Here is a 14,360-nt window from a genome sequence, read left to right on the forward strand (position 1 = left end):
TGCAAAAAGCGTCTTCGGACGCTGATCAATAGAGATCATTTAAGATCTTTCATGCAATATTGCGGATGAACGGGAGCTCAAATAGAAAGAAGGCGACGGCTTATCAAGTGTATATACTAGATTCATTGAGACTATGAGCAAGATTGGGGAAAGTCGAAATAATTGTCTAAGACCAGAGCCATTATCGGTCGTAACATGTGTTCTACTCGTCAAGACCATAGAACACGCCCAAGCGATCAAATGCTGACCCACTTTCCGCCCAGAAACCTTTAAGAGAGTAGTTTGCTACTGGAGCATCTGTCCACAGTGTATCTGACTGATCAGGTTGCCCATCCATACCCAGCTTGGCTGACTGGCCCTTGGCGGTAGTCAACGTGATAGAACTCACGACCTTGACCGGGAAATCAGGAAACTTGCCGGCCGTGATCTGCACTGATGTGATACGATCGCCGACGTTGGTCACTGCAAAGGTTCTTTGCGTGCTGTTTGGGGGATTACCTGGCTTGCCGTCGTGACTGCGGAAGATAGATGGCTTGTCGGTGAAGTCAAGCTGATAAGCCACGATGTAGTTATTGGCGGCCTTGTTGTTGAACCAAACGCTGACGCCCTTGACAATGTGGCTGTTGGTCACGGAGGGGAAGTCGTCGATGATAGTGCCGGGCTCATTCTTGGTGTGATCACCTGCCCATGCTGTCATGAGAAACTTGGAAGACTTAGGGTCCTTCAAAGCACTCTCATACATGGGCTTGAAGTGGTCTGGTAGCTCCTTAGGAGCATAGTATAGTCTCTCATGCAGCGCGGGGGCGGGGGCGGCAGAGGCGGTGACCAGCTTGGGTTTCTCAATCTTCGTAACAGTCTACAAAACGCATCGTTAGAAATAGGAAAAAAAGGAAAACGTCACGTGCTGTCTGTAGGCAACTTACAGGGAGTAGCCTTCGAAAGAAAGTGGGATTAGTGTACTGAAGATCTCGCTCCGGGTCCAGCGCAAGCATGGGATTGGCAATGACTTCATCCACCTCCTTGACGATCTTGAGCATCTCCAGTCTGCAGTCCTTCCTGGCCTTCTCCAGACCGAACTCATCAGGTTCGTACGGAATGCCGATGTTGTCTGGGTATTCAAAGTTCTTGGATGATTGAGAGCTTGCGGTATGGGTGCCGCCAGGAGAATGCAAGAGGTTGACCAGCTCTAGCACTTGCTCGCTGCTGTCGCCAGCGTTTTCGCGAGCCGTGTCGACTAAATCTTGCAGAAAGTGAAGGGCTTCCATCCTTTTGGGCTTGCTAATCTCCGTCTTGACATCGGCCTTTCTTGGCTCTATCTTCGCCGTCTTCAGTGTGACATTGTTATCCTCATAGTCGGCAATGTCTACGAGGTCATGGTAATTAGTCTTATGCGAGGCGGTTTTCGCAAAGATTCAACACTAACCTAGGTGAATCTTCTTCCAGATGTTCTTGTAAGCCATCATGGCATCCAAGAGATCGTTGGTGTAGAGACTGGCAACGTCGTAGTCAAGAACAGTTGGTTTGGGGCTGAGCTTCTGGAAGCTGAGAAGGTTCTCGTACTTTGTGAGTATAGCGCTACGTGGTATCGTCAGCAGTCGGTTGTTCAAAGGAACCAGAAATACGAAGGAATGACATACTAGGTCCTCTGCGGGCATCGAGCAACGTTGTAGGGGAATGCGGCCGCCGCTTTGGTTAGTGACTCGATGGACCATAGCTCATCGGCGGGCTTGATATCCCCACCTCCATTCCAGTTAACAGTGATGGTAGTCTCGCAGTTCTTCAATGCATTCGTCTTATCAAGATTGAACGAAGCATTCAACTTGCCACCAGCTGCATTGCCCTGTCCGAAACTCGCTTCAAGCGCAGCTTTGATATCTGACTCGGTCGACTTGTCGGTGATCTTGACAGATACGATGGCATCAAGCTCACCTCCTTCGATGAATCCAGAGATGTAACAATCTCCGTATACCTTCATGAACTTGCCAGTGTTCCAGACGCCATCAATGGCATTGAACTGCCGCACGTCTTCAGCCATAATGGTTTGATTGACGACAGTTACCTGGACAAAGAAGTTGAGGGTGCTCTCCTTGAACTTGTCAGAGTTGACGTAGGATCCTGTGAGACCGCCACCTGCTGTGGCTGTCTTAATGCTCAGGGCTGCTGAGACATTCATGGCATCCGTTACTTCAGAGACCTTGTCGACATGACGTGTGCAGTACGAGACAATCTGACTGACTTGCTTGGTGTCGCCCTGGTAATGGTCGCCACCAGGGGTCTCTGTGTCATAGACAACGGCATCGTTCACCAAGATTTCATGCGTATAGGAGTTGAAACTAACAAGGTCAGTCTTGGTGGGCTGATCAAGGCTATCATGCTTACCCTTGGCCAATTCTCATAGCGGCATGATACGGGGCAAGAGTAAGAGCCATCTTGTAAGTTCGCAATGGCTATTGTGTCAAGACAGGCTACACTGATTGATGGATGGAGTGTGAGGAGAGGTATGCTCAAGAAGAAGAGATGAGAGCTCTGCAAGGTGCAATTTTCGTCTGGATTCCCTGCCCAAAATCTGGCGGTGATCATATATTCTATTCATCCGAGACCCTACTAGATATAATTGATAGAATAGCTGTTCTGTGCACATTTTCTAAACTCACACCTCTCTAATGAAACAGAGGAACATATGTAATTGTCGCGAGTACATAGACATGTTACTCTGATACATCCACATCCGTCGATGGCTTAGATTGGGCCACGTGCCGCCTCTAGTGCGGAACGGCCGACCAGGAATATCCTGCATGAACTATTGGCGCACTATTGATCTCCACTTCCTTCACACAGCTCTCAGTATTCCATCTTTGCAGCGCCGAGGACATTCAGGCTATGCCTAAGCTGGAAACATCCTTGAGGGTGCTTTTTATGTGTAGCTGATGTCACCTTTTGTTCGTCATTATAGGCTGACAATTGTCAATGATGCGGCGCACTTACTAGCCCTGGAAGAGCCTTCTTCACTGCTCAGTCAAGGTCGTTCACTCACCGAATTCTAGACCGTTCTTAAATAGTCTTTTTTGTGATCCAATGTCACCTGGCGAATAAATCAGCCCTTTCGGGCACTGTCCGTATGACTATTTGGATTCATGCATGGGATGGTAACAAGCCATCCCAATAACCCCGTTTCATTCATTCTTTTAGGACTACCTAGATATCTCTATACAGAGGCTCGAACTGACTTGAACAGGCAAGTCCCCTTTTGCGTGTTTTCATCAGTATTCCACTCCTCCTATTTCTACCATTACACTGTCCCTGTGTGTTGGAAGGGATTACCGGCCCTCATTCAATCTCATATTTTTCTTTCAGTATTTTCAACATGGAAGCCGCTCATGATACATGGCCCGCACCATCTGGTGCGAAAAGGAACTTTGGGCCATTGAACCAGCTGGGTGACTTGTCCAAGGCAGACCCGGATAAGATCAGCGTGATCGACTTCTATGCATACCAGCAAATCTCTTTCATTACTCCAACACAACTGTGGGATGCATTGAAGCCCGGAGACGCGTACAGATTTGTAGACTGTCAAGGTATCTCATTGTTCAAAATTTCACCCTCTCGACCATCTGGATATTATGGGCTAATCTAAATATCACAATCTGTATGTATAGAAAACAAAGAAGCCACATTAATGCTTGCTGGAGCCATTAGGTGGGATGTTAAAGACGATCGCGATATTCATAAAGAAGCTACATTCCTTCGACGCAAGGACAACGCGAAGGACTATGGCTACTTCCAAGATAGCCTTTTCCCTACTGATCCCCACAAGTTGCCCGATATCGTTATCTTCAACTGTCAACTTGGCGTCAACCGTTCCCCTATGATGGCTTTCTGGTACATGAGATACCTTCTCAAAACTTATCCATCAACTGTCCCTGACAGACCAAATGTAAGAGCACTCAAGACCAGGGTATATATTCTGGAAGGCGGTGTTTCGGGTCTTGAAAGTTCCGGGACACCAAGAGGCCTACAGAGCCTACGTAAGTCCAACTCCCTTGAACGGTTAACTTCACCCCCGTTGCCAGATGTTTAATGGAAATAATGCTGATCAGTTTCAATGTGATAGTATACGACCCATCGAAGAAATCCGGGGCTAGCGGTTCTGGGACATCGTTCGCCTCTTCCCCTCAACCCACAAACCAGAGTAACATGAGACGTGTAACATCTGGGGTGAGCAAAACTAATTGAGTGATTCTGCTGTTGTATGCGTCGGGTCTGGTAGCAAAGAGTGGTTAGGGATGGCTACCAGATGAAGCCGATTTAGCAACCACGTCTGAATCATGACATGGTTGAGTTGGGAAGGTTGGCAATGTAGTCACAATGACCGCGATTTGATAGATGTGGAGAGCAGAATCGAGAAGTTTTGCGATATCGATTATTTCCCTATCACCATAGGTTTGACCCAGTGACAGTGGGTGACATGGCCAGTAAGTCAAAAGTGACAAGAGAGCACCAAACGATAGTCTTGCGTTCCAAGACAGCCAAACTAATAGTGAATGCTGGGCCATCCACTGGTCCACTCCTATTTGGCAAACGGATGATATACTTCAAATGAACGGACGGCATGGTGTAACAAAAGAGAGTCATCGTTAGATCACAAAAGGCATGGCGTGCTTCCGATGTTCATCGTTCCATATACTAAGAGCCAGAAGTTTCGCTATCCCTTGTCTTAATGTAAGGGCTCAGACGAATATGTTAAACTAATACTAAAGTTGCACTATTCACTTCGCTGTTGAGTCTGTCAATTCAACGAAACTAACTAGAGATCAAACAACGAGTATGCTGGGGATTGGCTTTGAAATTACATTCTAGGCGCCGTCGTTTGATAGTGGACGAAGCTGAATCTGCAGGTCCGAAGTGCATGCAGCAATCCGTCAAGTCGTCCCAATTCGTTGAAAGCGGCTTGCTTGGCCAAAGCTGAATGCCCATCTCGTCGGCCCCAGCTTTCCCAGCGCGTGATAGTGGTGCCCCTAGCGCCTACTTGCGCTGAACTAGAAGTGCTAAGCTTTTTCCACTTGCGCCGTCTAGCCTAAGGCAGTCTAGGTTCGGCACGGCACGGCACGGCTTCTCCGCCCAGCATTGTAGCTGTTCGACTGTGGCGAGCTGGCATGTCAGTGGACTGAGACATGCATACGAGTGCATCTAGACTTTGATAAATAATGCTGATTTAGTGGCGTTGTCGTTGGTAGCCGAGCACATGGGATCGCGGCAGTCGGCACATAGTAAGTTACTAAGGCGACGGATTGAGAGTGCGAAAAGGCTAGCTGTCGGCGGATTGGCTTTTTTAGACTTAAATGCTAGCTGCGCGATGCAAACGAAGCTGAAAGAGTATCACACACTAGTCATCCCATGGTTTGCGGCCCTCGCGGCCTGCTTTGCGTTATGAACTTATGCGGGAGCTAAGGACATCACCGTTCCGGAATCACAATTACCCCGAGAATATTTCTTAAAAACCATGTAATCTCAGGGTCTAGATGTGTTAGTGGCTGTTTCTGGCACGTGTCCTGCAGATTTAACCCTGCATTGATGTTCAGCTTCGTGGTCTGATCTAGAACGAAAAGCCGCGGGGTCAATAGATTCCTTCAGGGTTAATAAGCGCGGAGCTAAGATAAATAGAACAATAGTATACACAGATCACTCCAGAGAGGGCGCACTTCGGAAACTTTTATCAAGCCAACAATCTGAAGTAAGCCACAGTGTATGTCACTTAGTGAACTCCTAATTGTGAGCTTGCAATTCGAGCCGCGCATCCACTTATTAATGCCTTCAGTTACAGATGGCCTAGACTGCCAGTGACGGCAAACGACGGTAAATATGACACGGCCTTGACTGTTTTCATCTGTCATGATCTTGGGGTATCATGAGGGTAGTTGATATGCTTCCTGAAGACTGTTATTGAGAGTGTTATTTTGAGGTGATAGACCTGACAGCTGATGCTTGCATCCCGCGTCTTACCTCATCTGTCACGAGATAGGGCATGGCTCCATATTTGTATTGTTTATGTTGTAGAACGTCCTGACATGTAAATATGTCTTGCAGCGGTCACTGTCAGCTCTCCCATAAAAGAAAGTTTGACAAGTTCACCAGTAAAGCTACCGCGGTCTAAAACGACATAACCATATTGGTGCCTTGCCATGTGAAACTAATAACACTCGTTCTACCTCCATCTTATTAAGAGTACACAGATCGTCGTCCTGTTCTGTCTGGCTGAGATATTCCCAGGGTTTCCAGACACTTCAAGTGCAGAGTGTTAGGCTCGAATAACATCAATGATATGGATTGAAAATGTAGTATAATTGGAATCGACATATTAGATCCTTGCAGTTGATATAAAAGTAATACGGGCATCAATTTGAGCGTCCAGTCATGAAATAACTGTGCTTTAAGCCTTGTTCAGTCTCTTAGCCTCAATTTGCACCGACTCAGGAATCCACTCCTCCAAACTCTCAACCATACACTCATCTGAAAGCTTAATGGTACCCAAGCTCTCACCAGTCCTCTTGAAATGGGGTTTAGGATTGGGAGTAAACTGTATGTCTCAAGCGTTCAGTGAGCCAGCCATCGAGCTCGAGTAAGACTACAGAATGGGGTCAAGCGCTGCCGGTTTGAGCTATAGGTACTCAATTATGGGAATCGCTAGCCGAAGGAGTATTATCTCTTTTACATAAGACTCTGATAAGCAAAGAAGCTAATGCAAAGGGAGTGTAGCAATAGGTCGGGAATTATGACCTGCGAAATTAAGTCTTGATTAGATGAAGCTGCTTAGCAAGCCACCGAGTTGACCTAATATGCTAAATTAAACTCGGGTCTAGAATGCCATATACTTATTTACTGCTATATATTATCTAGTCTTTTTATTTATATATATTTTAACTATATGTAATATAATAACTTATTACTATTCTATATGTATATATTCATAATTAAGAATTTATAAGTAATATACTAGCAAAATGCTAGAATCTTAGCTACTAAAGTGGCGCTGCTAATAATTCATAGGTCACCTGACAATACACCGACTTACTATTACCTCTTATATATATGTAATACTGACTTTTATAAGATAATGAGCTGCTGCTGTAAGTTAAAAGTATTTAATATATGATACTATAGTATATCACACTGAAAAAAACAATGGCCACATCTTCGGTCCTTAATAGACTCAAGTTCTTGGCCTATGAGATTTATTTAGAGAGCATTATCCCCCTTCTTAAATACTTTATTAAATATAAGGAGGAGGACAGAACGAGCTCTAAAGAACTATTTTATTAAGTAAAGGGGAATATTAGCTACTATAATTATAAGATCCCTAATAAGGCTTTATAACTTTAAAAAGTCCTTTTATCCAAGCGAGGTAAAAAGCTTCCTAGATGCCTAATAGTAAATATACATTCTTATAATACTCTATTTATATCTGCCTAATTAAATGTTGGGTAATTATTATTAGGGCTAGAGTCTTTAGTTTATATACTAGCTATGAACTATAAAAAGTTATGTTTAAAGTTATTATTCTTAAACCTTCTTTATCAGTTAGTAGTTAAATAAAGAACTTCTAAGAGCTAACCTTTACTTATAGACTTTATAATAAAGGCAGGGTAATATAGATTGTATGTAATTACTACTTATTATATAAATATATTAGAAACTTGACCACAAAATCCTATTTATTGTCTTACTCTAGTAGGCGTTTCACTGCATGGAATAATAAACCACTTCTTAAACCCATACCATGACAGGAGAAGTCTGTTGCCTAAACCTTGCTTAAGTTTTTGACTTCAAAATCAAGTGACTTGATAATTTACTTTAGATGTAAGGAAGTAGATGTAGATTCCTATAGTGAAGCTCTTTATCTACTTGAATGCTCTACAGTCGTTGAGATGATTTACGATGTGGCTCCGAAAGCGGTTTAAACAAGAAGCATTTGTCTTCATAAAGTCTGAGGATCACAGAAGAGGTGGCCTTGACAAGAGCATACAAATAAATTTTTCAGATATCGTAGTTCTCGAACATGAATCAAATAGTGACCATAAGATGTCAAAGAAGCGAAGTCTCCTCATTCACGGGGAGCACAGGAGATGCTAATGGGAGCATTACTACAGGATACCGAAATTCAACAGAGCACTTGCCGATAAAGACAGTCTGGAGGATTTTAGCTTCTCTATCCCAGAACAACTAATGCCATCTAGGCCTTCTTAGCTTTGGGAGTCCCTCCGCGTCTGCCAAACACACGTCGTCTGATCTTGGGATGGACTCCGTTAAGCGGGCTCGCCTGGAACAAATTGGTTGGGAGAGCCTTTGGTACAGTCTGCAAAGCCGACGGAAGATCGTTCTCAACAAATGCAACGAGAGACTGGTAGTAGTACTGGCTAGTCGGGGAGCCCTTGGGTACCTGAGGCACAGTGTGTTTGCCACTCAGGTAGTCAAAAGTGGTGAAGAAGGTGACCTTTCCATCAGGGGTTGTGGTGCTGGCAAGTGTATGCTTGTTGTTGCCAGAATTATCGTTATACCATCTCTGTAGATTCGAAACCTGATCAAAGGTCACGTTGGTCGAGTTGTCAGCACCAAATGGAAGGTCGAAATAGGCGGTACCGGTGTATACAGTCTGGCCAGATGCTGGATCCTGGAGCTGGTATTGGAGAACATACCCAATGCCAGCAAACTGACTGCTGGAGTTGATGTTCATGTCTGCAAATTGAGCAGTGGGTGGAGGCTTGACACCAGGAGGAGCGGGAGTACTGTTCAAGGGAAGAATTGGCTGATAGTCCTTGATACTATTGTCCGAGTTGAAAGTAACAGGACCAATGACGAGCTGGCCCTCGTCCGTGATCTGGCTCTGGTCGAACTTGATCACCCAGACAAGCTTGTACCGGGTCAAGTTCCAGACTCTCACGTACTGGAAAGTGTTATGCAAAACAAATGATAGAACCACGAAGACGATGGCGAGAACAATGCCCGCTTCGAGGAAAACCCCACCCACTTCTGCAGCACCTGCTTCCTCCTGAAGTAGAGGTTAGAAAAGTCCTCTGTTGCGTACGTCTCTTGACGACTTACAGCTTCTGCAATGGCGACACCTTCGCTAGCTTCGGTGCTGATGCTTTCGTTCCCGATCGAGTTCTCTTCCTCCTCTGCTGCCTGCTCCTCGAATCCTCCCTCAGCAGCCTCTGGGTTGTCTGCTATATTCTGGATGACATCCGCCTGAACATTCGCCACAGCTTGGATAGTGCCGAAAAGATCGGGGAAGATGTCCTTCAAGGCAAAGACTCCAAGGATGCCAACGCCGAGCCACCAGGAGGTAGTAGAAAAGTTATAGTCGCTCCATCCAGCCGTGTTAGTCACAACGCCAATACCGTGGTACGTCACGCCATTTATAACGGTCGTCGTACCGTTGACTTTGACGTTACCGTTGTCATCAAAGTCGAGGCCGTTCACGCTGATCTTGTTGAAGAAGACCTTACCAGTTACGTTATCAGCGCTCTCAACGTAGAAGACAGGAAGATTGTTGGCGTCGGTGCCCTGAATCCAGGCCTTGCGGCCGTTGTCCTTGAGCTGCTGGTAGACCTTTGCCATGTTGTTGATGCGGTTAAAGTATTCAGTTGTGCCTTGGCCGCCGGTCAGACCATTCTGAACGCTCTGGAGAAGCGTTTCAGCGTTGGCATTTTCGGAGGAGAGTGGAGCTCCAGTGAAGACCTGCCCAAGTCCGATGAGAGGAGCTGACATGACGACTAAATAATATGGAGGGTAGTTTAAGATGAAGAATGTTTATTGAAATAGAAGTAGTGATATGAGTGCGTCAAGAGCAGTCCTCCTTTATAGCTGTGGTGAGTGTTACACCTGGCAAATCCTCTCGGGAAGAAATTAGTGATAGAGTTCTACGAGGGCAGCCAATAAACCAAATGGGAATTCAGCATTGAACGGATCGTACGAGAATGTGACTCAATTGTCTGCATCAAAACAGGACTCAGAACACCGTGACCAGATACAGCGACATCTAGAACGTCAGGGTTTGTCTCCAGCTAGCCAAATTCCCAGATATTTCGTCTAATATGTCGGTTTAGAGGCAAGTCTCTGTACCACTTCATGAGTTGCGAAACAATTTGTGTCACCTGTGGCGTTTGAGCACGAGAGCTTACTCTGCATCGAGACATGTCTGATTCACATGGCGGTATGGAACTATATGAGCCAATGACTGGTACTTATTCCAGATCAAGTCGTAGACAGTTTAGGGAAAGCCAATCAAGAAACTATGCTCTTGATGGTGTAATCTACCTATCAAGGGGAGGCAAGAAAACTTATGATCTCTTATCTAAGTGACAAAAGGACTTAGGTAAACTTAGTATATCTTATCATGATTTTAGGCTAGACTATTTTGGCACCCTGACTCAACGTCAGAAGCTTTCTTGCTCCCTGAGGCTCCTGTACAGGCAGCCACGCGGTGATAGTTTACAGCCTCTGGTGAATACCAAACATCATAAGCTTATACGGGAGCTAGGGATATGCCGGTCCCGGAATCACATTCCGCCCGGCGAATATGTCTCAGAAACTGTGTAAGCTTAGGGTCCAGGCGTGTGATAGTGGCTGTCTGTGGCGCCATTTCTGCAGATCTGACCCAGCAAAGATATTCAGCTTCGTGGCCTACCAGTCTAGAACTAAATGTTGCGGGGTCAATCGTGTCATTCAGCCTCAAGCGTCGAGCTGAGCTCGAAAAAGCAAGTAGTATACAAAGACTGCTGTAGATACCGCATACTTCGGAAACTTCCGTTAAGCCATCTAGTCAAAGAAACCCAGAGAGCATATCGCTTGATCAACTCCTAATTGCCAGTTCGCTTATCAGCGCCGCCAGCAACGATTGCCCTAGATCGTAGCCACTAATGAAGGCACACTGCGATGGATATTGGGAGACCTCAGCTGCTTTCGTCTGCGACGAGACATGCATGTACCACAATAGTATCCTTTGTGATGTGAAGGTCTTGATATGTACTAGGATGTCTCGCCGCGGCCGCCACCAGTTCTTCGCTGAAGGAAAGTCTTGAGAAGTTTACCAGTACGGTTACCATCTTCTTCAAGAACTTGAAAATGTTAATGCGCTAGCGCGATTGGCCTGGGATCTGGTAGCCGCTTCATCGCTTGCTTGCCTCACAAGAGGGATACATACATTTTATTCATAAGAGCGTTAGATTGAATTAGCGTGAAAGATATGCCATCTTATATTGGCCAGGGGGCAGATCACTGGAAGGAGACGTGTTGGACAGATGCTTTGCATTATTAGGAAACTGGAAGGCCTAGGTATAAGTTACTTCCTTTTAGTTGCTATCCATAACGTTCCAGAACCACCTCCGAACATTTCAGAAGTAAAATGTCTGTACTCGCTTAATTCAGGCCTTGTTCAGTCGCTTCGCCTCAATCTGCACCGACTCAGGAATCCACTCCTCCAGGCTCTCACCCACCGGCTTCCAACCGAGAAATTTCCTCGCCCTCTTTGCCTCACCACGACTGTTCAATCCCCACGAAAGAGCTTGGAACCCCAACTTCTTCTGCGCCTCATCGACATCCAAAACCTTGGTCTCATCACTATCAATAACGCCCTGCTTCTTAGCCTCCTTGGCAATAAGAGCAGAAATCTGGCTCCATTTATGCTTGCCGTTCTCGGCGAAGAAATAACCCTTTGGACCCCAGATTTCCTGCTCGTCGGACTGTTTGTCAGATGATGCGGCGCGCTCGGAGAGAAGAAGTATGAGGTTAGAGAGATCGTGAACGTGCACGTTGTCCCATTCTGTCTCGCCTGCGCCGATGATGGGGCCAAAGCCCTTCTCGAGAGTTGTCTCGGTCAAGCCAGGGATTTGGCGACTTCGCTGGTTGGCGGGTCCTCGACCGGTTCCGTAGATGGTGGGAGGGCAGACGATGGCGACCTTTACGGCGCTGGGATCCTTGGCAGCTTCGTCGAGGACAATCTTGTCGACATCGCGATGGAAAGCGGTATCGGGAAGAGAAGTGACCTTATCGACTCCCTCTAGATCGTTATAGGCTTGCTCGGGAAGAGGAGCTTCTCCGTAGCGCTTGTTGTCCATGTCGTACCAGCAGAGGATACCAGTGCCGCTAATATGAATCCAGTAGCCAGGGTTTGAGCTTGAGTGAGTAGATCGTAGGCCGGCAGCGATAGCCTTGGCAGCTCCTTGGTGATCAGAGCTATCAGCAGTATCTGTACGAGTCAGTACCTGGAGCAGTTGAGAAGACTGACAGTACTTACGAATAACAATGTCGGCCTCAGAAGCCGCCTTCTCAATGACCTTGGAATCATCCAACGATCCAATCGCCAACTTCACATCAGGATATTGCTTCTGCACATCCTTTCCCTTATCCTCACTTCGGACAAGGATGGTATACTTCCAATCAGGATGAGCTTTATGCAATGCGTAGAATGCATCACCTCCAATGAAACCGGTGGTGCCAGTACTAAGCGAGGGGTCAGCGTCAGCTTACAGTGACATTGGGAGGGACCTTACATAAAGACGCTCTTTGCAGCCATTTTCGTAAACTCGTTGAGATTAATTGCTTGACGTGATTTTAATAATTTCAATGGTGTCTTTGAGAAGAGGTTAATTAAGAGGACTTATAGAATTCGATTGCTGAGATATCAAAGACGTCAAAGGAAGCACAGTGACGTCATGTTGAGCAAATGGCCCCTCATAACGTTAATGGCTTAGCAATCTGTTAAGATTTCCACCCAAAATACATACACTGACTAACAGTTGGACCTCAGCCCCATCTTGCTGTGGATAAGGTCTTTTCCAGAAGAATGGTTCAATACTTGGGCAAGCTTGCTTTTCAATCAATCTATTTTAGATGACGTGCTCGAGGTCAAAATCGCATTGAGCTCTCTTCTAGAAATTTCCCAACAGCAGATTCAAATGCCAAGTCCGACCAGATGAATTGGTTCAATATCTCGTTTGTATCAGACGACGAACAGTGTTGGCTGGGTCTTTCGAAACCCGTCGAACGCAAAAGTGCGGTGTAACCTGAGCGTACAGGCCCGTCTGGAGCAAATACTCCGCCAATACATATCAGCCAAAGCAACAAGTCCGCATGCTCGTCCCATACGGGCTCATCACGAATATTTTCAACCTCTCTGAGAAGTTGCGCAGTAACATTGGACTTGTAAGTTAGCAAGTACTTCCAAAGGCTGCATGGGGGACTCACGGGAATTACTAAGGCACACCAAACTTTGCAGCACAACATGACTGAACACATGTACGCCGCGAGATGACAAGCCTTGGATATCGGACAAGTGTTTGGGAGAGCCTGAAGACGAGATTGTATGGATGCTGTGTGACTGTTGATGTTTATCGTTGAGACTGGACGGCCGGTACGTTGGTAAATGTTTCTGATGCATTGAAGAGCGTGGATATCTCTGACTATATCCAGGAATTCTTGGCTGAATAAATGAGACCGTACTTGGAAGCCCGGCGGCAACTCAAAGAAGTCTGGGGCTATTGAGTCTCGTTGCCACTCCAGTTCGGTGAAAGTGGTATGGTCGACTATGCGTTTTGATCCCACCATGATTGATGAGTTCAAGTCCTGCCTGTCGAAGAGTAAGAGAGTGACTTGAGTTTTGGACATTCACTGACCAGAATATGGCACGCTTAATGCCTTGGGTGAGAGTCACAACCACTGGCTCACAGGCATTGAGGAGGTACTGTATTGCACCCATGTGAAGTTGAACCTGCGAAGTCGTGCCAAGCCGTGCCTGATCAGTCAGTTTGAGCATCTTTTCAAGTGAACAACATAAGCATCTCACCTCAACACCGACTAATAACAGTATGGCACCAATAGTTGACTCCGAAACCGCTTTCTCGGGCGTACTTATTTTTTCCCTAATGTGTTGGATCGCTTGACCTTGGTATATAAGGCATTCTTTATTCATGACTCCGCCATTTGCAGTGAAAGCCAAAGACAGCATCACGGCATTCAGCAGAGCAGGATCAACGAGCCCAGATCGGAACACCGATTCGAAATTCTGAAAGTCATCCTCAACACTGAAGACAGGCTCGGGAGCTTGGCGTGCATTAACTGGTATATATTAGCAAGATGCCGAGGGGTGTGTCAGAAAACTCACAATCTTTCAGTAAAACTTGTAGTCGTTTGGAGTCTACCGCAAGGCTTTGGAAGGGATCGAGTAGACTTGCAGATAGCGAAGTAGGCGACGAAGTTAATCGCTTGTCGCACTGGCCCTTACAATTCCTTCCGGTCTGCTTCCGCTCATCATCTATCGTCCTCACAGAAAAATGTTGCATCGATTTTTGTTGCAGTTGCCGCTTTCT

At 46.1% G+C, this 14,360-nt stretch overlaps 4 protein-coding genes across 4 annotated transcripts; 1 reads left to right on the forward strand and 3 right to left on the reverse strand.

Annotated features, from left to right (window-relative positions):
- Positions 1–97: 97 nt before the first annotated feature.
- On the reverse strand, positions 98–2,547 carry FOBCDRAFT_254885 (uncharacterized protein). The gene is made up of 5 exons (XM_031180425.3): positions 2,380–2,547; positions 1,638–2,333; positions 1,424–1,575; positions 924–1,363; positions 98–856 (listed from the first exon to the last, which is right to left on the reverse strand). The coding sequence occupies exons 1-5, from the start codon at positions 2,427–2,429 to the stop codon at positions 203–205; spliced, it is 1,992 nt and encodes a 663-aa protein (XP_031041193.2). The 5' UTR covers positions 2,430–2,547; the 3' UTR covers positions 98–202.
- Positions 2,548–3,364: 817 nt separating this feature from the next.
- On the forward strand, positions 3,365–4,108 carry FOBCDRAFT_194158 (uncharacterized protein; the record flags this gene model as incomplete). The annotated part of the gene is made up of 3 exons (XM_059608784.1): positions 3,365–3,575; positions 3,657–4,025; positions 4,098–4,108. 3 exons carry the CDS (start codon positions 3,365–3,367, stop codon positions 4,106–4,108), a joined length of 591 nt encoding a protein of 196 aa, XP_059466512.1.
- A 4,119-nt stretch (positions 4,109–8,227) lies between these two features.
- Positions 8,228–9,762, reverse strand: FOBCDRAFT_194159 (uncharacterized protein; the record flags this gene model as incomplete). The annotated part of the gene is made up of 2 exons (XM_031180427.2): positions 8,228–9,043; positions 9,097–9,762. 2 exons carry the CDS (start codon positions 9,760–9,762, stop codon positions 8,228–8,230), a joined length of 1,482 nt encoding a protein of 493 aa, XP_031041195.2.
- Positions 9,763–11,288: 1,526 nt separating this feature from the next.
- On the reverse strand, positions 11,289–14,333 carry FOBCDRAFT_282916 (uncharacterized protein; the record flags this gene model as incomplete). The annotated part of the gene is made up of 7 exons (XM_031180428.3): positions 11,289–12,241; positions 12,290–12,495; positions 12,546–12,594; positions 13,008–13,621; positions 13,668–13,786; positions 13,838–14,109; positions 14,156–14,333. 7 exons carry the CDS (start codon positions 14,331–14,333, stop codon positions 11,418–11,420), a joined length of 2,262 nt encoding a protein of 753 aa, XP_031041196.3. The 3' UTR covers positions 11,289–11,417.
- Positions 14,334–14,360: the final 27 nt, after the last annotated feature.

The sequence above is a fragment of the Fusarium oxysporum genome, chromosome I (genome assembly GCF_013085055.1).
Source record: "Fusarium oxysporum Fo47 chromosome I, complete sequence".
In the NCBI taxonomy this organism is placed as follows: domain Eukaryota; kingdom Fungi; phylum Ascomycota; class Sordariomycetes; order Hypocreales; family Nectriaceae; genus Fusarium; species Fusarium oxysporum.